This window comes from Oryzias latipes, chromosome 10, assembly GCF_053564925.1.
Source record: "Oryzias latipes strain Hd-rR chromosome 10, Olatipes_Hd-rR_3.1".
Taxonomy (NCBI): Eukaryota; Metazoa; Chordata; class Actinopteri; order Beloniformes; family Adrianichthyidae; genus Oryzias; species Oryzias latipes.
Genome location: NC_136246.1, coordinates 6589618 through 6608217, shown reverse-complemented (window position 1 = coordinate 6608217; position 18600 = coordinate 6589618). Strand labels below are relative to the sequence as shown.

General features: G+C 45.2%; 3 protein-coding genes across 5 annotated transcripts; 2 read left to right on the top strand and 1 right to left on the bottom strand.

The window, feature by feature from the left end:
• Positions 1-288: 288 nt before the first annotated feature.
• Positions 289-4480, bottom strand: cox18 (cytochrome c oxidase assembly factor COX18). The gene is made up of 6 exons (XM_020701707.3): positions 4127-4480; positions 3299-3399; positions 1754-1908; positions 1564-1679; positions 1385-1492; positions 289-1140 (listed from the first exon to the last, which is right to left on the bottom strand). Exons 1-6 carry the CDS (start codon positions 4478-4480, stop codon positions 979-981), a joined length of 996 nt encoding a protein of 331 aa, XP_020557366.2. The 3' UTR covers positions 289-978.
• Positions 4481-4566: 86 nt separating this feature from the next.
• On the top strand, positions 4567-9605 carry LOC101172641 (selenoprotein T2-like). 2 transcript variants are annotated; one of them, XM_020701728.3, is made up of 7 exons: positions 4567-4738; positions 4836-5091; positions 5433-5543; positions 6104-6230; positions 6300-6387; positions 6691-6826; positions 8635-9605. In XM_020701728.3, the coding sequence occupies exons 1-6, from the start codon at positions 4567-4569 to the stop codon at positions 6810-6812; spliced, it is 876 nt and encodes a 291-aa protein (XP_020557387.2). In that variant the 3' UTR covers positions 6813-6826; positions 8635-9605. The 2 variants fall into 2 exon arrangements, with proteins under 2 accessions (XP_020557387.2, XP_020557388.2); XM_020701729.3 differs by lacking the exon at positions 8635-9605 and adding an exon at positions 7631-7757.
• A 1362-nt stretch (positions 9606-10967) lies between these two features.
• On the top strand, positions 10968-15026 carry rnf4 (ring finger protein 4). Of its 2 annotated transcripts, none has more exons than XM_004086490.5 (8): positions 10968-11211; positions 11941-12015; positions 12320-12485; positions 12820-12902; positions 12999-13011; positions 13083-13197; positions 13499-13550; positions 14027-15026. In XM_004086490.5, the coding sequence occupies exons 2-8, from the start codon at positions 12004-12006 to the stop codon at positions 14174-14176; spliced, it is 591 nt and encodes a 196-aa protein (XP_004086538.1). In that variant the 5' UTR covers positions 10968-11211; positions 11941-12003; the 3' UTR covers positions 14177-15026. The 2 variants fall into 2 exon arrangements, with proteins under 2 accessions (XP_004086538.1, XP_078810025.1); XM_078953899.1 differs by having other exon boundaries at positions 11080-11211; positions 11966-12015.
• The last annotated feature ends 3574 nt before the right edge of the window (positions 15027-18600 follow it).

Sequence of the window (18600 nt, the reverse complement as noted above, 5' to 3'; positions counted from 1 at the left end):
ACTCGCTCCAAGACTTAGACCAGCCTGTTTTGAACTTTTTTACTTATTCTCTACATAATCTGGTTCATAAATGTTAATCAGAGTTATGGACTTAACCTCCTCTGCACCTGGACTTTACCAGTCCAGGTGCAGATCATTTATCAAATCCATAAGTATTAATAGTATCAAATAACCAAGATGAACTTATTGATGAAGACATCACATTGATCCAGATATGACAGGTCAAATTTTACAATGTAGTGCTGGTATTGCATAATATTGCTGTTTTCACAAAGGGTTAAACGGCTGTCACACATATTAGATTAGATTTTATTGTAACTGCACACATGGGTTCAAGACAACTTCCACTCCAAATTTTACCCCAAGTGCAACAATCGTTCTGAGCTGAGCAAAGACAAAGTCTGTACTTCCTTCAGAAAAAACAGATTTGCTGGTGGATTCATCTCTTTGAAAACACAGTTTGTGGTGTTTTTGTCAAAAGAGGAGGAACATTTCTGTTAAAGGACCTGACCCAAACCAGTGTAGCAAAAACAAAACACCAAGTCAAAAAAGACATTTCTAGTCAAAAACAAACCAAAAAAGCAAAACTTTTGTTTATAGACATGTCTGTTAACACATCAAACTTATCTTTCTCCACAATTTGAACTCTATTTCATTTCCCGATCAGAGTTTTTCCTCAGTTTCCACGTTTAATTATGATGAAAGCCTCTGATTGGTTGGTTCAGGCAGATCAGCTTCAGAACCATGCAGCTTTTCTCCCATGATCCTTCATCTCTCAGAGCTTGTAGAACTGAGAGTCTGGCACGTTGGAGGTCTGCTTCAGACCACATCTGGATAGGGATTTGAACAGAGAAGTGATTCCTGAGACAAACAAGCGTTTCAGCGTGAACTCGCAGCTTTCTGTCCAGAACAGAGGTTCCAGAGCAGCTGCAGGTGGGATGCTCCATCTGCAGCTGCTCTCTGCAGACACTCAGGCCGTCATTTGCCATACTTGGAGATGAAGGCAGACAGCAGGTCTCTGTATGGAGTCTCTGAGCGCCGAGTTGGAAGCCGAAGGATTTTGTGGACAGCAGGAGAGCGAAGGATGAGGTTGTGGCTGAAGCCCACCAGGCTGGAGGTAAACCAGTACAGAGCCATGGACTTGGGGGGAGGAGGGAGAAACAGAGGCGTCAGAGCAGAACATAAAGGAACCTTTCAAAGTAAAAGCAGACAAGAAAGTAACTAAACAGAAAAAAAGGAAACAATCTTCATTTGCAAAGATAATGTCCAGCCTGTTCTGGATCAGGTCTGGGGAGTCTGCAGATGTCGAGCCAATCAGCTCGAAACCCCAGAGACCTGCAGGGATGCACACCTGAACAACAGCACATGTGTGTGTGAGACTCACAGAGGGAACCACAGCGGCGATGGGGATCATCAGCACACAGAACCCTCTGATGCCATTCAGCACCAGCCGCTGCACGCCAGACACGCCCACTCTCTGCAGGGAAAACACCTGCAGACACGGAGCATGCTCAGTGTGACATCACTACAGGTCAGGGGATCGCCGTGAGCGCACAGACTCACTTCCACAATGAGCAGGTTGGTGAGACCCAGACAAACGGGCAGGATCCAGGTGGAGTCCGGTACCGTGAGGTCAGAGAACCACAGAGCGCCCCCTGCTGCCAGCTCCTCCTGCAGGGCTGCACACAACATCGGTCGACTATGAGGGTCCATTCCGGGACGAGGCAGCCTGACCCGGCAGACTTGAACTCACCCGACTGATTCAAGCTCAGGTTCCGGAGCGCCAGAGAAAGACTGATCCAGAGGGGCAACTGAACCCAGACCAGCAGGCTGGCTTTGAAGGGATGACAGTTGTCCCTGATGTAGAGCTGAGAGACGATGCGGCGCAGATTCTTCTTAAACTGGAACCTGAACACAGAACAAAGACTCTCCCAGAACCGAACTGCTGCAGATCCAGAACACTCTTCAGGACCAGACTCAGATGATCTCACGGATCTTTCAAGACCCACTCTGATGAAAATGGTGTTTTTAGCATGTTCTAGAGGCCTTTCCTGGTGCAGGACATATATAAAGAAAATTAAGCTCAAAATTGCATTTCTGAGTGTTTATGTATTCAAACTGTTGTGAATCAATGAGCAGATGAAAAAAATGATGATTTCTACGGACTGTAAGCAAGCAGTAGAGAATGTAAACAGATGGATGATGGAAAATGGGGGCGGGCTTACTCCGCACAACAGTCCCCCCTCACAACTATGAGGAAAGTTTGTAATGAAATACTGCCGCTCTCCAGAAACTATGTCCTAGCAGATGACACAGATATGGTAAAAAAAATACTCACATTTAAAAGACCACTGAGAAAGCTTTGAAAGTAGATCAATAGATGACTTTAAAGGCTTTTAGGACATGAAGCGTCTGTCCTTCAAGATAAGCTCCTCACTTGATCTCCCCCATGACACCCTGGAAAGGGTTGTTCATGCATTCATCTTTTCCAGACTGGACTACTGTAACTCCCTTTATTCCGGGATGGACCAGTCTCTCCTCCGCCGTCTTCAGCTGGTCCAGAATTCAGCTGCCCGACTTCTAACGGGGACTAGACGGCGTGATCACGTCACACCAATACTGCGCTCTCTGCACTGGCTGCCTGCTTCTTTTAGAATTGATTTTACAATCTTCCTCTTGGTTTTCAAATGTTTACATGGTCTGGGTCTGGCACCTCCTCATCTTTCTGAGCTCCTGCAGAGCCATCGTTCTCGTAGAGCTCTGTGATCTGTAGACCAGATGCTCTTAGTGGTTCCAAGGACTCGACTTGTGACCAAGGGGGATTGAGCGCTTTCAGTGGCTGCTCCTAAACTCTGGAATCGTCTTCCCCTGTCAGTGAGATCTGCCAGATGCTTAAATGATTTTAAATCTCTGCTAAAAACTCATCTTTTTACATTACATTACTTTATTGATGATTTTATTGTTATCATTTTACTGTGCTTCTTTGAATTTCACCTATGGTTTTAGTGTATTTATACTTGTGCAGCACTTTGGATGTCTGGCAGATTTTAAAGCGCTATATAAATAAAGACTGATTGATTCTTTAGAACCAGTAGAAAATGTAAAACCTCCTTGAACGTTTCAGAATTCCAGTTCCTTCTGGACCTGAACTTCTAAAGAAGGAACATTTTCAGACTCTTTTAAAGCGGAGTTATTGTTACAGTTGCCTAAAACCTAGAACAATTACCTAGAACCAGGCGCCAGTAATGTCTGATGGGGATTCATTTATTTAATGGAATAAAAACTTCTTTTTCCTCACCGGCTTTGTTTTTCAGTCCAGCCTCTCTCTTTGGCTCGCACCAACACCTCATAGCGAAGCCTCTTAGCCAGCTCAGAGATCTCCGCCTGCAGCGCCTCCACCTGCAATGGTTACCATGGTTTCTCAGGGCAAAGGTGTCTGTGCATTTATGCAGTCTGCAGGGACAGAGGAAACGATCTGCTACGGTCTTGAATTGTGCATCTTTAAAGTCCCACTCTAACTATGTTTTGATCTATTTTCAAACTGGTTTTTTAGGTACGAATATATCGCTTTTAACCAAAACACAAAACCTGTTTACGTCATGTGGAGACTTCTGACTGAAGCCCACTGCAGCGACTGAATCTGTGTCGCCATGGAAACCTTCAGCTCTCCTCAGCAGCTGAGGAACAGAGAAGACTGTGGAAATGTTGTTATGATGAATGGAGAATGAGTGTTTTCCATTGATCACATCAGTGTTCAGCTGGTGCTTATAAATGTCTATTCATATGATGGTTCGTGTGTGTCTCTTTTAAAAACACAATTCCATTTTTGAGAGGAAATAACATTGTTTTGAATGCAAATTTTCGTTTCGCAGGAAATTGCCCATTTTTGCCCATTGTGTGTGTTTTTTATTTATTTATTTGTGTGTAGAGTTCCGATAAATATGAAGGCATACTTTCAGAAAATGTGTGTAAACAAATGTGGAAAAACAGTAAGAGGCCTCTGGGAACGCTTTTAAATGAGATTAAAGGAGGATCGCAGTGGGACTTTAAACAGTAAAGTTTAAGTTTAAAGTCTTAGGCCGCTGTCTGCTGAACCAGACCCCGGGTCCAGCGGGGTCCGCCTCACCTTGCAGACGATGAGCAGCTGGTACGCAGCCAGAGGCAGAGTGACGGCGGTTCTGACGGTCAGCGTCGCCGCCATGATGCTCATCCACCACGGCAGCCCGCTCAGCTGCTGCACGCTCACCAGCAGGTCCTCGCACAGGTGGACGGGCGCCGAGTCCGACAGGCTGCCGTACCACCCCGGGGCCGGGGCCGGGGCCTCGCCGGGGCTCCTGTCAGTCCCTGACAGGCCCCTGGAGGCGGCCACAGGCACGGGGGCGCAGCAGAGCAGGCGAGGACAGCAGGACGACCTGCCGCGGAGGAGCTCCGTCCGGCGGAGTCCCGGCGCGGCCCGCAGCAGCGCCCCCACCCGGAGCATGCTGGTCAGCGACAGCGCTCAGAGTGATGTCTCCAAACACCAATCATTACTAAAAGGACGAAAACGTGTGTCCGCGTTCAGGATAAATGTCAAAACCTCAGGAAAGCCAGCGGATAACTGCAGATCATGAAGCGACACACACCACCCGGAACATCTCCAAGTCAACCTTCACAATAAAAGCTCTGACTCCTGCATGGGCCGGTGTGTACGCTCAACAGATGCTCATAAAGACGTACACGCGTGAGCATCTGTCAGCAGGTGAGCCGTTACGTGTATGAGTTATGATATGATGTTGAACCCTTCCTTGTTGCGCCCCGTCATTTCTACCGTGCATTCTGATTGTCTTATTGTGAAGGTGCGCAGCTGCGATCGTCGCCGGGTGATCTGAGACTGCGCAGACCGATCCTTCCTCAAGCAGTCATGTCGGAATTCGGGCCTTCGGGCCTGCTGGCGGTTCTGTTGCTCTTCACCGCACTCACGCTGCGGGATGTTTACGTCGGGAGGTCCAAGCAGCAGCCGGCCGACGGTCCAAGCCCCTTACCGGACACGGGACCCGGAGAACACGCCAGGGCCTCCGCGTACACCGGGCCCGTGCTGAGGTTCCGGTACTGGTGAGTGGATTTACATTTTACATTTTTTATTAAGAAAAAAAAATATTCGACCACATTGATTGTAGATTAATTCTGAGGACTAGTTTAAAAGGAACCTCATGTTGTGAACATTACTTGATTCTTGAAGTGGAATTTTTCAGGGTTCCTTGAACGCCTCTCATGTTTAAATTGAAATTTCAGCTCAAAAACACATGATGCGTTTCTCCCTGAAAAACTGGGTTTCCATGGGCACAAGGGAAGGGTGGTGGGGCGGGTGAGGGGTTTTTCCCCAAATTTGAAGGCGGAGCGTCTTTTCCCAGTTCAGCAGGCTCCTCTGCTCCTCTGCTCCTCTGTGTCTGCAGCATCTCCTGAGGCTACAGCAAAGTCTTCCAGGAGTACTCCCAGGCCATCAGCCAGGTGTACCCGGGTGTCCGTATCCAGGGAGACAACTACCCCCCCACCCCCATCAACAGGTGAGAGGCCTTGATCAGGGTGTTTGCAAGGGGAAAGGACTCCATAAACGTTTTATGTAAATCAGACGGAGAAGAAAAGTCGGGTAACCCCCAGGAAGCAGTCGAGAAAAATCTTTGCGTCTACATGGATGACTTGGTTCTTCATCGTCAACACAAAACTCTTTTTGATAAGGCTACTAAATGTCCTTTTTGGTGTCCAGAATCTGCTTCAACATCTGCGATTGTTTGCTCGGTGGTTGGCGCTCTGGCCTCACAGCAACAGCGGTCCCTTAAGGGGAGGGGTGTTACGACCCCTGGTAGTGTCTGCTTGGTAGTGTCCATAATTTATCTCACCTTTGGTGTTTTTTTTGGTTAGTTTCCTTTCATTTTTATGTGTCACGCAATTAAACGGCTGTGTGGCCGACTTTAACCCCGCCTGGTTATTATATTTTCTTTTCGTTACCTATTTTCTCCCTCCTCCCTGAAGAGGGGCGTAACAAGGAGCCGTGAACAGCGTCTGTCAGCTGTTAGTGATGTGTCCAGAGAGGGTTCTGATCAGTGTCGTCCTCTCGCCTCCTCAGGGTTCTTGGAAACCTGGTTTCCTACCTGAAGCTGCTCTCCATCCTCCTCATCGTCACTGGTCTAAACCCGTTTGGTCACATTGGACTGGACACCCCCAGCGTCTGGACCTGGAGTCAGGACAACAAGGTGTGGAACCGCAGCTGTGTTGGCACTGCAGCCGTTGGCGCCACAGCTAACTGTCTGTAACCTCCCCAGATCTTCTCCTGCCTGATGGTCTTCTTCCTCTGTAACATGATGGAGACCCACTTCCTGTCCACTGGAGCCTTTGAGGTGTCTCTGAACGGTGAGTTGTGATTGGCCCAAAGCTTGAGGCAGGAGTCATGGCTCTAGCTTGTGATTGGTTGGAGATAGATCCAGGTAATCTTGGTCAGGACTGAAGCTTCAGGAACAAGGAGTTTACAAAGAGCAGCCATTCACGAGTGAAGAAAATTCACAGTCAGAAGGTGATGAAGAAGAAGACGCTGTGACGCCCCTGAAGGGAGCAGCTGCTACCTTCAGGGGCGTCCGTGAAAGAACGTTAACGGATTCGTCCCGTTAAGCTCGGTCGTGCAGGAACTCTCCTCCTGGAACTGTTTGTGTCCCTCAGACATTCCCGTGTGGTCCAAGCTGCAGTCCGGCTATGTGCCCAACATCCAGGAGATGTTCCAGATCCTGGACACCCACCTGAAGATGAACCAGGCCGAGCACACCGGCTTCTCCACCACTTAGAGCTACACCCACAGGTGACACTCACGCTCTTCTTTGTGCATGAATGAATTTACTGAACACATCACAAAACAACACCAGAACACTTACATAACATCACAAAATATGGCGGATACAAGTGGAAGGAATACCGCAATTTAAAAGGAAGCAAAAAAAGTAGAGTACATAGCTAGAAGCACACTTGTACATGAACATACACGTAATCTTAACGAAAAAGGAAACCACAATTACAGAGTTTGATAGTGGTACAAATGCAGGGGGGGTGCAACATTGAAATAACGGTCTCAGGTATTTGGATTATCATGAACTGTTATGGCTTTTGGTGAATTGATGAACATTTGTGCTATCCTAGGCACTTTAACATTGGGAGTTGGGTCATCTAGACCCACTAGACAGAGCTCTGAGCCTTTTTTCTTCAATGATTTGTGATCTTCACTGGTGTCCATGGATTACATGAAATCTTTCCACCTTTATCCACCTTTGTCATGGTAGGAAGAACACGTCAATGTAAGGGTGGGGTCATACGATAGCACAAGGGTTAATCTTATGGATTTTAAGTATAAATTGACTTTGTTACTAAAGAAGGTCATGTTGGGGGGGGTGACAATTCTGTAATCTGTTTTTTTGTGTATAAAAACATGGCTAAACATAACACAGTATTGATACATAAACTATTTACTTTGTTGTGTAGCGATAGGCCAAAAATTATGACTTCTTTGAAAAGAAGCTCATAATAGACAGGAATTATTATTTTTAATCCTTTTTAAACCTCCAACCAGAAAATGTATACAGCGTTACACACAAAAATGTGTCTTCAACAGGACAGTCTTACGGTGAGATCAGGAGGTTCACTCGGGGTGGGACTGTAGAAACACTGGATCGTCGTGACAACGCCTGCTTGTTGTTGTTGACACACGCTAACCGTCATGGACCTGCAGCAGGTGTCTGCACCTGTGAGGGCGCCGCCGCCGCCTTTGGTCGTTTCAGAGGAATGCCGTCTCACTCCTTCTCTGAAGTTTCACACTACAAGATTCACATGCTCCTGGAACCAGGGTTCGCTTCACCCTCCTTTTTTAAGCAGAGGAGGAGGAGCTTCAGTCATACAGCCCTGTGATTGGCTGAGACCTAAAACCTCTTTGGGGTTAAGTCAGGATCAGCTTAAGTGAATGGAAAAACCAGTTTAGATAGAAGAAAATGGAAAACAGTCTCGCCCACGAAAATAGACATTGTAAACTTGAAAAATGAAAACAGTAAATTTAATTAAAAACCTATAATCTTCAAATTGTTACTAAATTACTGTAAGTTACTGGTGTTTTGTATTTTCAGCTTTTGATTTTTTTTTTTTTGTTTCTCTTATTTGCTTTCAATCCTCTGTTTACAGTTACAGTTAAGAATTTTTTATGGGGGTGGGGCTTTGAGCTCATTGGCTAGTGGGGACATGATTGACATCGGGTGACAAAGGTTATGGTGATGTCACTTCCCTTCTCTGACACAGGCGGCGCCAGCAATAGACGCCGTTCTGGAGGGGAAATTACATCACCGTGACCTCCATCGCCCCATGTGGGCTCTGATTGGCTCCTGTGACACCGCAGTAGCCAATCATAGTCGTTCATCCTGTTGTTAACCTGCTCAATCCATCTACAGTGACGTACCGCGTTAGCAGTATCCACAAACGGCAGTCAGTAGTAGTCAGATTACCTCGTAACTTAAAATGTGACAGAGTAATTGCAGACGCTGCCATTCAGTAACTTTCAGCTGAGACCTCAGTCTGACCCTGAACACCGGACCACGCTGACCCACTGACCTCTCTCCTGTGTGTCCACAGCCGTGCGGCATTCAGGTGTCCTGGTTCAGGAGGACATTCGGTCTGTGGCGTTCATGAAGGTCTGGCCCTAAAGCAGACACTGAGGGGTCTCTCCTGATGTTCTCCTCGCCACAAAGACTCTTCTTCTGCACCAGCTCACCGCGCGCTGCAGTACCCACAATGCACTGGTCGGGCCCACTGCTTCTCAGTGTAGACTTTCATGTTTGGGTGGGGGAGGGGCACAAACAGGATATGATGCTGCTGCACTTCCTGTCTCCTGATCCTCTGAGCTGATGTTTTTTCTGAAGCTGTCCTTCAGTATGACATCACTTCTCATCACACGCACCAATAACATCTGGAATTCCTCCTTTTTCCACACGGACCCGGAAAGCTGGACTTCTCTCCTCTGTGGTCCTCAGAGTGAGAAAGTTCCTGACTTCTCCTTCAGCTCATTGAAACCAGCAGTGGTGCGTTCAAAGTCTGCTGCTTTCACCCCTCGGTCAGGATCCCGGGGAACGCCTGGCTCCTGCAGCTGACTTCAGCCTTCACAGGCTGATGGTCAGACCCAGGTCCTCACGTCTGAGTCTGAGCGCACAGAACCCTTTCTGGATCAGGACTGTGGCCCGGCAGCATCCATTCTGCATGTTAGTTGAGATGTTTTTAGCTCTGAGAGTCTGAGCAGAACGAGCATGAAGACGGTGAGAAGCAGCCGGTGGATAAGTTCCATCTGCTGTCGGTGTGAGCAGAGACTGAGGACCACTGTGACATGCAGACTCCTCTGACAGGAAGCCACTACAGACAGAGCTGCACCCCACCTCAGCCGTCTGAAGATGGAGCTTATGTCCTGGTTTTTACCGTAATGTTTAAGGTCAAACAGAAATCTGGTGTGATGTGTCACAGACACTGATCACCCTAGGAATCGGTCGAGTTGTTGCTCATGAATTGATGTGTGTGAAGTGTTGTTGATTCATGAATAAAGTCTTAACTGGAAAGAGCTGCCTGGTTCCTGAAACATTCAAGTCCCTGTAAACCAGGGGGGTCAAACTCATTTACACTGAGGGCCACATCAGCATAGCGGTTGTCCTCAAAGGGCCAGATATAACTTATACATGTAACTAAATGTAATGAAAAATTAATGTAACTACTCCTTAATGTTAAATATATTTATTTATTATAAGTTTTTAAAGTGACAATTCCAGTTGCATAGAAAACATATGTTTGCTTGTTATTCTAGCATAAATCCTTTAACAATTGATTCTGTCAGGTTAGGTTATATAGACAGTGTTTAAGTCCTAATGTTTAGTTCCCCAATCTGATATTTCAAGTCAGATTCCCCCTAGATATGAATAAATACACACCAACTTTTATTTTAAGAAATTAAAAGCTTTTATGCTCTGGCGGGCCACAGAAAATGACATGGTGGGCCTTGAGTTTGACACATGTTGTAGACCCTTGATGGCTCCACAGACGTTTACATTGGTGCAGCTGCAGGTTCTGAGATAGAGATGAGACAGTCTAACCAAACTCTTTGTTCTGATGTAACTAAGTTCTTTTTTTTCAGACTCTGGTCCTCTGCCCACTAGGGTCCCTGCTGTGTGAACACAGCTGAAGCGAGTTTCTTCAGTGTTTTGCAGTGACTAAGACATGATTTTTGGTCCTTCTACGCATGCACAGCAGGATGTTAACGAGACACGTCTTCAACGTTCACGCTGAGCTCAGACAGGAACCAGGAAAGGACAGAAACAGGATCTCAGCAGAGTTTAGTTTATATATGATAAACTGACAGAGGGGGAAAAGCTATTAAAAACAAAATACAAAACAAAAATATATTTTTCCATTAATGTATTTACAGAGCACCTAACTATCAAGGAGCAAGGGTAGAATCCAAGGTACTAAACATAAAAGACACAATCATAGGATGAAAGAAAAAAATCATGACACATCAAAGACTAAAAACATCAGAAGATGATTATAAAATGGTCAAACCGGTACGGCTGATGGTTTGAGAAGGTACCGTCTAGAATAATAGGGTAAAAATGTATAAGTGATAAATCAAAAAATACTCAAAGGCCAAATAAAAAAGTAAAAGACGTTTTGTAAATGCTAAATTAAAAAGATATCTTTAATTATTTTTTTTTTTTTTAAATTTACATTTCTAAAACTAAGGATAAAATCTGCTCTTGATTCACCACGATTTGGAAAAAAAATGCCTAGAAATGCTTTTTTATTCTTAGTTTTTTTTATATATGTTCATTTGCCCCATGATGAAAAAAAATGCCGCAAAAATATGTCAAAAACTCAAAACACCATTTTCCTTTGAGTGTTTTATTTTGGTAAACACAAGGTGACCTGTCCACACGGTGGCGCTGCAGCTTTCAGATCAGACGCAGCTGCAGAAGAAGAGCCCGCAGACCGGAAGTAGATAGAGGCCCACACTCCACTGTTCTCCCAGATGGTGTCAGTGGTCCTGAGTTCGGTTCTGACTCGGTCCAGACAGCGTGTATAGCCTCTACCAGACTCAGTTCTTCGGATAACACTTTTGGAGTAAAATAAGAGGCCGAAAAGGCGCCAAGCAGCAAACGACAGCAACATCAAACGGTAAGAGTCGAGAAAGAGATCACCGAAATGCTGGTGTTGTGACAGAAATGGTTTACTTTGGAAACCGGCTCCTCACGTGACTCTGTACGTCAGTTCTAACTGCAGCCAGCGGTGGTTGAATAACTGCTCCAATCACTCTGCACGTGTGTTCTTGTTAGCTTGTTCGAATGAGACGTTATGAAATAGTTTTTTGATATAAAAAGCAGATGAATAAATCATATAACTGAGGACAAATGACCAATTGTACCTGCTACGGAAAGCGTGTAGGCACAAAACAGAAGCTGAGGACAGGGAAACACTGCTGGTGCTGGATGGAGCTTTTTTCGTGGCGCGGTGGAAGATCAAACGTCTTTCTTCTGTGATTGTAGAGTACATGTTTTAAACCAATGGAGATTAATGCATTTTAACAAAATGTTTCAATGGGCCATGCCTGACATTCTCTTTGTATATCTTTCTATCATACAAAAGTCTGACATAATCCACCCCTAATCCTCCTTGTCTGACCAAACATTTCTAGTCCCTCACAGATGACAACAGAAGAAACTCTCCCGACGTTTGAAAAGCAGTCGCGACAGTTTGAAATGGGACAGTTTTAGTAATCTATTTATAAAAATAGATACCTTCTTTTGATCCATCCTCTGGAGGAGCGGCGAGTTGCAGAAACAGCAGTGCTCAGGAACCATTTGGGGGTTTAATCCTAACCTTAACCCTTCCTCTGGGTCCCTGCAGCTCCCGAAGGCCCGGCCCCCCGCAGCTTCCGAAGGCCCGGCCGCCCGCAGCTCCTGGACGGACATGAGTAGCTCTGTACGTCTGCATGCCTCTCTTCATCACGCCCTGTAATGATAAAGGAACGTCTGCTTTCCTCCATCATCATCTGGAAAAAAGCAGTTTCTGTGGAAGCTGCTCTGAGCTGCAGTCAGCAGTTTCCACCTAAAGCTTCTGTGGAGCAGTGGGTGGAGCTTCATTCTGACCACACTGAAAACTGGCAGCAGCTTTCCTTGCTTCAGTGATGCTCACTGTGACTGTTGTGAACCTGACTCCCAGGTGTCAGGTCAGCCTTTGAGCTCACCTGAGGTGGTTGAGGCCCTGCGTGTTCATGTGTTTTCAGGCCCAGAGGAAGAGAAGGCCCACCGAAAGTCCTCGGGTCTCCAGGCCCAGCATCAAGACCAGCAGAGTTGCTCAATCCAGGAGAGCGGTCAACCGGGGGACTCATACCGGTGCAGACTCCGCTCCCCCTGCCGAGACCATCGACGTGATGGACAACACGGACGACGGTCAGTGTGTCAGCCTCCGGGAGCCTTTTTTTTCCCCAGGATTCACTTGGAAATGGGGTTTAGGCTCATTTTAAACCTCTGCTCTGAGAGCACGGGTCTGCTGTAAGCTTCAGCTGGCTCTGTCTTCATCCTGTAGCACGGCAGTGGAAGTGTCATGGTCTGGAGACGCTTCCAGCAGAAGCTTTTCTTTTGAGGAAGATTCAGTCTGACCTCTAGACCCAAACACAGCAGCAGCTTCTCCTCAGGGATCAAAGCAGGTGGTTGTAGTGCTGCCTGGAGGTTCTGACGGCCTCGCTGTCCTCAGGTGTTTGTAACCGACGGCTGGTGTGTGCAGGTGTGGAGGAGGTGGTGGACCTTACCTGTGAGGGAGCAGAAGCTGCTGTGGTGGACCTGACCAACAACAACGACTCTGTGCTGGTAACACGCTCTGTCATTCATCATTCACTTTGGGGGGGGCTGTGGAAACGGGCTGTAAGCTGATGTTCTTCTCTTGTTCTTGTCTCTGCGCTCCAGCTGGTGGATGAGGGTAAGTCCTCCTGGACCTCAGTGTGTGTCACCAGGTCATCTGAGGGTCACCTGACCTTCTGTTTGTGTTAGATCCTCAGAGCAGCACAGTCCCTGCAGGTGAGAGCTACGTCCTGAGCAGTGATGAAGATGAGGACACGCCCCTTTTCAGCAGCGCCGCCACCGCGGCGGCCGCACATGCATCAAGGTGAAGAACCGAACTCTGCGCCTGCGTTTAGTTCAGGGGAGTTGGGAGCGTCCCGGTGTGCACGCTCGACGGGGGAGCGTGCACACCAAAGCTCCCCCGAATCCATAGAGGTCACAGTAAATGTTGTGGTGATATTTAGAAAGGGATGAGCGGAGTGTGAACTCAAAACAGGAGGGTGGAGAACACAGACGGACTCACATCAGTTTGAGTAGGGCTCATGGTTCTGCAGAACCAGGACAGAAAGCAGCAAAGCTCCTCAGGTTCTTGAAGTAAAAGTCACTGGGTTCTTGTTGGGTTTCAGGTCGACGCCAGGCCTGATCAGCTGTCCGGTCTGTCTGGATCTGTACTCTGAGGTAAGAGAAATGCACGGGTGAGAGGCATGAACGAACCTGCCTTTGAAGTCTGAACCAGAACCCGTTTAAAGAACTAAAAACTCGGCATCTAAAGAGAACCTTTGTCTCATGGAAAGGTAACGTTTAGAAAAACAGCAGAAATGCAGACAGCTGTCCACCTGTGAAAGCAATCTATTCTCTTCCTAACTTTGTTCCTCTTGATGCTGTGAGAACAGCAGCTTGGCTCATAAAAGTGTTTCTCAGAACCTTCTGACTCCCGAGTCCAGAACCAGTTCCAGCTGAGCAGAGCCTGATGGCTGAAGGTTCTGCTTCTGTTTTAGTGTCAGACATTTCTAGATCCTCCAGAGGTCCTTTAGCCTGAGCAGAGTTCTGCATGGGAACAGAAGATGGAGCTTATCAGAATTCTGATGTCAGGCGGTCAGTGATGATGATGATGCTCATGAAAGCTGCACTCTGATTGGCTGTTTCTTCCTCAGATTGTCGGGAGTGGCCGGTTGGTCGTCTCCACAAAGTGTGGTCACGTCTTCTGCAGCCAGTGTCTAAGAGACTCTCTGACCTCCTCGCACACCTGCCCCACCTGCAGGAAGAGACTCACCTCCCGACAGTACCACCCCCTCTACGTCTGAGCGTGATGCCGGCGGGAACCCAGCTGCTACTGGACACCGCCGCGTCCGCTCTGTGATGTCATCAACAGTGACTTTTGCTTTTTTCAGCCAGACTCCTCCTGGTGATGGATTGTTTGAAGGTGATGGAGCTGAGCTCAGATTAGTTTAAGTTTGAATAAAACGTCTGGCTGAAGTGGACCCGTCTGAACTCTGCACCCATTTAAACAGGACAGACGCTGCACAGAGCTTCAAGCTTTAAACGAGCACGGCCGTGTGAGCAAACGGCTGTCTTTGGGGCAACAGCCGCCTCGGCGGTGTTGAACAGTGATTGAAAGATTGTTTGTCCTGTTTGACTCGTTTGTTCGCATGTTTTCACTTGCAAACCGTTCAAAGAAATCGGCACAAATAAAAAAAGCAGAATTGTTTTAATTCAGGGGGGAAAAAATCTCCTTAGTTTTGTGCGACGGTTATCAAAACGGTCACCAGCATGACCATTTTAAAGTCATGTAACAGAAACCTGAATTTAAAGAGTCTCGGTCACTTCAAAGACTTCTGTCAGCTTTTCTTCAGCTCTCAGCTGCCGATCTTCATCCTTCTGCAGAACCCAGTCTGAGATCACCAGGACCGCATCCTTCTGGGTAGACGGCAGAATTCATATGATCAGTTACCATGGCAACAGTCTTCGAACAGCAAAGCAGCCCCAAACCATGGCCCTACCACCGCCATGACCGACTGTTGACCTTTTACTGAAATGTTAGCTTCACATTCACTGTGGTTCCCCAGAGGATCAAAGCTGCAGAAATGTTAGATTGAAGTTATTTAAAGAGGATGATGACTTTTTGTAAAACCCAATTAAAACAAGTTAAATGAGCTTAAACGTCTTCTGTCGTCCACCTACACATGAATGTGTTGTTTCATTCTTGACTTTTTCTCCGCTTGAGAAACACCTAAAACGGAAAACTGCATTTCCTGTTTGCTTTAGGGTGTAAATGTGAGAGACATGCAACCAAACGCATGACAATTCTGGAGGGAAAAATCTTTTAGCCATTTTTATCCATAATGTCTTTTTTTTTCAATCACTTTAATTAAAGTTTGCACAACAGTCAGTGCAACCTCCACAACATTTGGTCATTTGGGCACAACCATGTGGCCATTTCATGTTTATTCCATCCAATAGCAAATGCTTTTGGACACAAAGCAGTTAATTAAGTATGAGTATGATCACTTTTGACTTGCTTTTCATCATTGTTCATTTGTTTTTATCGTGTCTGTCAACATTAAGTATACTTGTACCGGCTGAATAGTCATTGTTTCTACATTTGATTGGTTGTATCTACACAAAACTGCTGAACATGTCATTTTGTACATTAATTTAAAAAATGATTTTGTGTTTCCATGAAAATATCCAATAACTTTTTAAAAGTGAACCTCAATATACAATTAGTTCAAAGCAACGATAAGCTTCTCCGTCACGTCACACAGATGAACCCCATGAACTCCCACTCTACAAGTACCGTATGTATTCTGTAAACTTACAGGATCAGCATGAGGTGTTTATTGTATCTACAAAACTGCAACACTTAGGTCAGCCTTGTGGAAGAGGGGTGAGGAGGGATGGAGGAAGGGGACTAAACCAGGGAAGAAGGAGCAAACCACAGATTGCTGATAAAATCAGGGAAACTTTTGTGGATCAAGTGGAAAGTCACGGCTGTGGCTGGTCAAAGAGTGCTGCAAAATGTTGGGAGAGCTACTGTCAGTTCACAGTACACCAGCACAAGTGTAATTTAGGGTAACCCCTGTGCTATCCTAGGCACTTTAACATTGGGAGTTGGGTCATCTAGACCCACTAGACAGTGCTCTGAACCTTTTTTCTTCAATGATTTGTGATCTTCACTGGTGTCCATGGATTACATGAAATCTTTCCACCTTTATCCACCTTAGTCATGGTAGGGAGAACACGTAAATGGAAGGGGGTGGGGTCATCTAAGATAGAACAAGGGTTATTCAGCACAAGTTGATTTGCTCGGTATTATCATAATCATACAAGTGTCTGTAGTTTAGACTTCTATGGTATAGTGTGCTGTAGTGCAAAGTAAAGAAAATGATATATTACAGTCCTGTAAACATTTAGCTTGTTTCGTCTTCCACCTCTTCTAGGATTGTGAGAGAACCTAGATGAGGTGGAAGAGCTCCCCATCTGACTCAGCAGCAAAAGTCCATATTCAGTGTCTTGATTTATACGGAAATGTAGTTTTCAAAATGTCATCCATGGCTGTCTTCATTTTACATGACATTAGAAATCACTTCCAGAGAAATCTGTCAACATGAAAACATGTTCAAACCTTTTGATTCTACTGTCCAAAGATGCTGGAGTCATGATGCTTCTTTCAGTTAAACGGATATTTCATAAATAATCCTTATTCAAGAAATCCCTTACAGATTTGCCTGATTGCTTTCCTTTACAAAGGTCTTTTCATTGTAACTTTTGCCCCTTCAAAGACCAACTTTGTAACACGAAAGCTTTCCATAAGTCAGTTAGAAACCAACTTATTTCAGCCTGAAATGTACTTTTTTTATGCTTAACCTTTGTGCTATCTTAGATGACCCCACCCTTACATTGACGTGTTATTCCTACCATGACTAAGGTGGATAAAGGTGGAAAGATTTCATGTAATCCATGGACACCAGTGAAGATCACAAATCATTGAAGAAAAAAGGTTCAGAGCACTGTCTAGTGGGTCTAGATGACCCAACTCCCAATGTTAAAGTGCCTAGGATAGCACAAGGGTTACAGACCGTTAGAAAAGCATCTTTGTAAAATTAAAATATACCAGAATCTTGGGTGGATAAGTCAAACAATTTTTATCTCCAAGTGTAAAATTAGGAGACTTTTTCTGCCTTTTGGATTATTCAGCTATTAAGCTTTAATTTTCAAGTTCATTCTATCAACTAAAACAATTTTAAATGTTTTCTATAGGAAATTATTCCCACAGGAAACAGCATATAGGCTATCCAGCAAAGCATTGGTATATACTTCATAATATTTAATGAAGTATAAACATTATGTTAATTGTATGAATTGAGAGTATTGTATGTTTTTCTGATGTCACTTTTTTTGGCGATGTGGATAAAACTGAAATGACGTTTCATGAGTTTTTAGTGTTGGAGCTTCAAGTAAAAATGCTCGGTATTGAAATGAACCTTTTTTTGCCAGAATCCAGTGAATTTCTTTCCTTCTTTCATTTTAACCCTGAGGTCAATCCGTGGCTGCAGTCCGGACTCGTCTGTTCAGTCAAATATGGTCAAAAATGCTCATTTTAGAGCCACAATTTATTATTTTTCCCCCATTCATTTTGAGTCAAAGGTCTGTACTATAAAATAAAGATAAACTCAAGGTGAGCCAAGCTGTGCTCCCGCGTTGATTGGATTTGGTGACCCCCCCCCCCCCATGTATTTATTTATCTTTATCAGCACAGTTTGATTTAATCAGAATCAGATCAGAATCGTTTATTGTCATTGTACATGGGGATACAATGAAATTGCAGCAGCCTTGGAGTGAAGGAGTTGCATAAAATAAAAATAAAAAATAGAATGGAAATAGAAATACTGTATTTACAACTCTTAACAAAAAATGAACAATATGTACAGAAACTGTTAAATATTAAATATTTGTGGATAAAATAGACCTTTGTGGATAAAATAAATTTCAATCGATTCAAATAGATTGTCTGTTGTTGGTATAAGCCTGATTTCATCAGAACTAAGAAAGAAGGTTGTTGTTCCGGCTCATCAAGAGCAAGAAATCACAATCCCAGCTCCAAAATGTCACTGCCAATAATAAACCATACAGGAGCAGATAGAGAAAAACTCTGCTCAGGTCTGGTGGGGATTTTCTATCCAGAGTTAAAGAATATATTAGAACTGTATCCCAGCCGGAGACAGTAACACGGACTTTCAGTTCACACAAAGGTGAGAGGATTTCATTATTTGCACAGATTCACAGCTCGCTGAACAGACTTTTTCACAGAAGTTCAACAATCAAGCAGAAATGAGGATTTGCAGCAACAGATAAGAGTGAATTGAAAGAGCAGAGACAGGGGAAGCTGGGGGCAGATGTAAAAGAGGAGCAGAGAGGAGGTGCAGAGATGGAGACCAAAAAGAGGAGCTCAGAAAAGACGGTTAATGTCTTCCTGCTGTCTATTGTCAACAAATGCTGCGATTGGTGCTTTTGTATCTGCGTGTTCCTCTGATTGGATGGTGGGTCTTCCTGTGTGATTAGCTGTGGAAATCTCCTTTATTGAGATGAAATGTCACAATATATCTTAGTTAATCACAACAGACCGTTCTGTCTGGTGTAGCTGCAGCACTGTCAGTGTTACCTCCTTGTGTGTCATCATCAACAACAGGCATCAGACTGAGGATGAGAACTGATACAAGCAGAGATT

Bases quoted from the DNA above. Each gene is read 5' to 3' on its own strand.
- cox18 (XM_020701707.3), bottom strand. From the start codon at position 4,480: ATGCTCCGGGTGGGGGCGCTGCTGCGGGCCGCGCCGGGACTCCGCCGG. The intron at 3,400-4,126 runs GTGAGGCGGACC...TAACCATTGCAG, and splicing joins AGCTGCTCATCGTCTGCAAG to GTGGAGGCGCTGCAGGCGGA. The intron at 1,680-1,753 runs GTGAGTTCAAGT...TGTTGTGTGCAG, and splicing joins CCTGAGCTTGAATCAGTCGG to CCCTGCAGGAGGAGCTGGCA.
- rnf4 (XM_004086490.5), top strand. The intron at 13,198-13,498 runs GTGAAGAACCGA...GTTGGGTTTCAG, and splicing joins GCGGCCGCACATGCATCAAG to GTCGACGCCAGGCCTGATCA. The intron at 13,551-14,026 runs GTAAGAGAAATG...TTTCTTCCTCAG, and splicing joins GTCTGGATCTGTACTCTGAG to ATTGTCGGGAGTGGCCGGTT.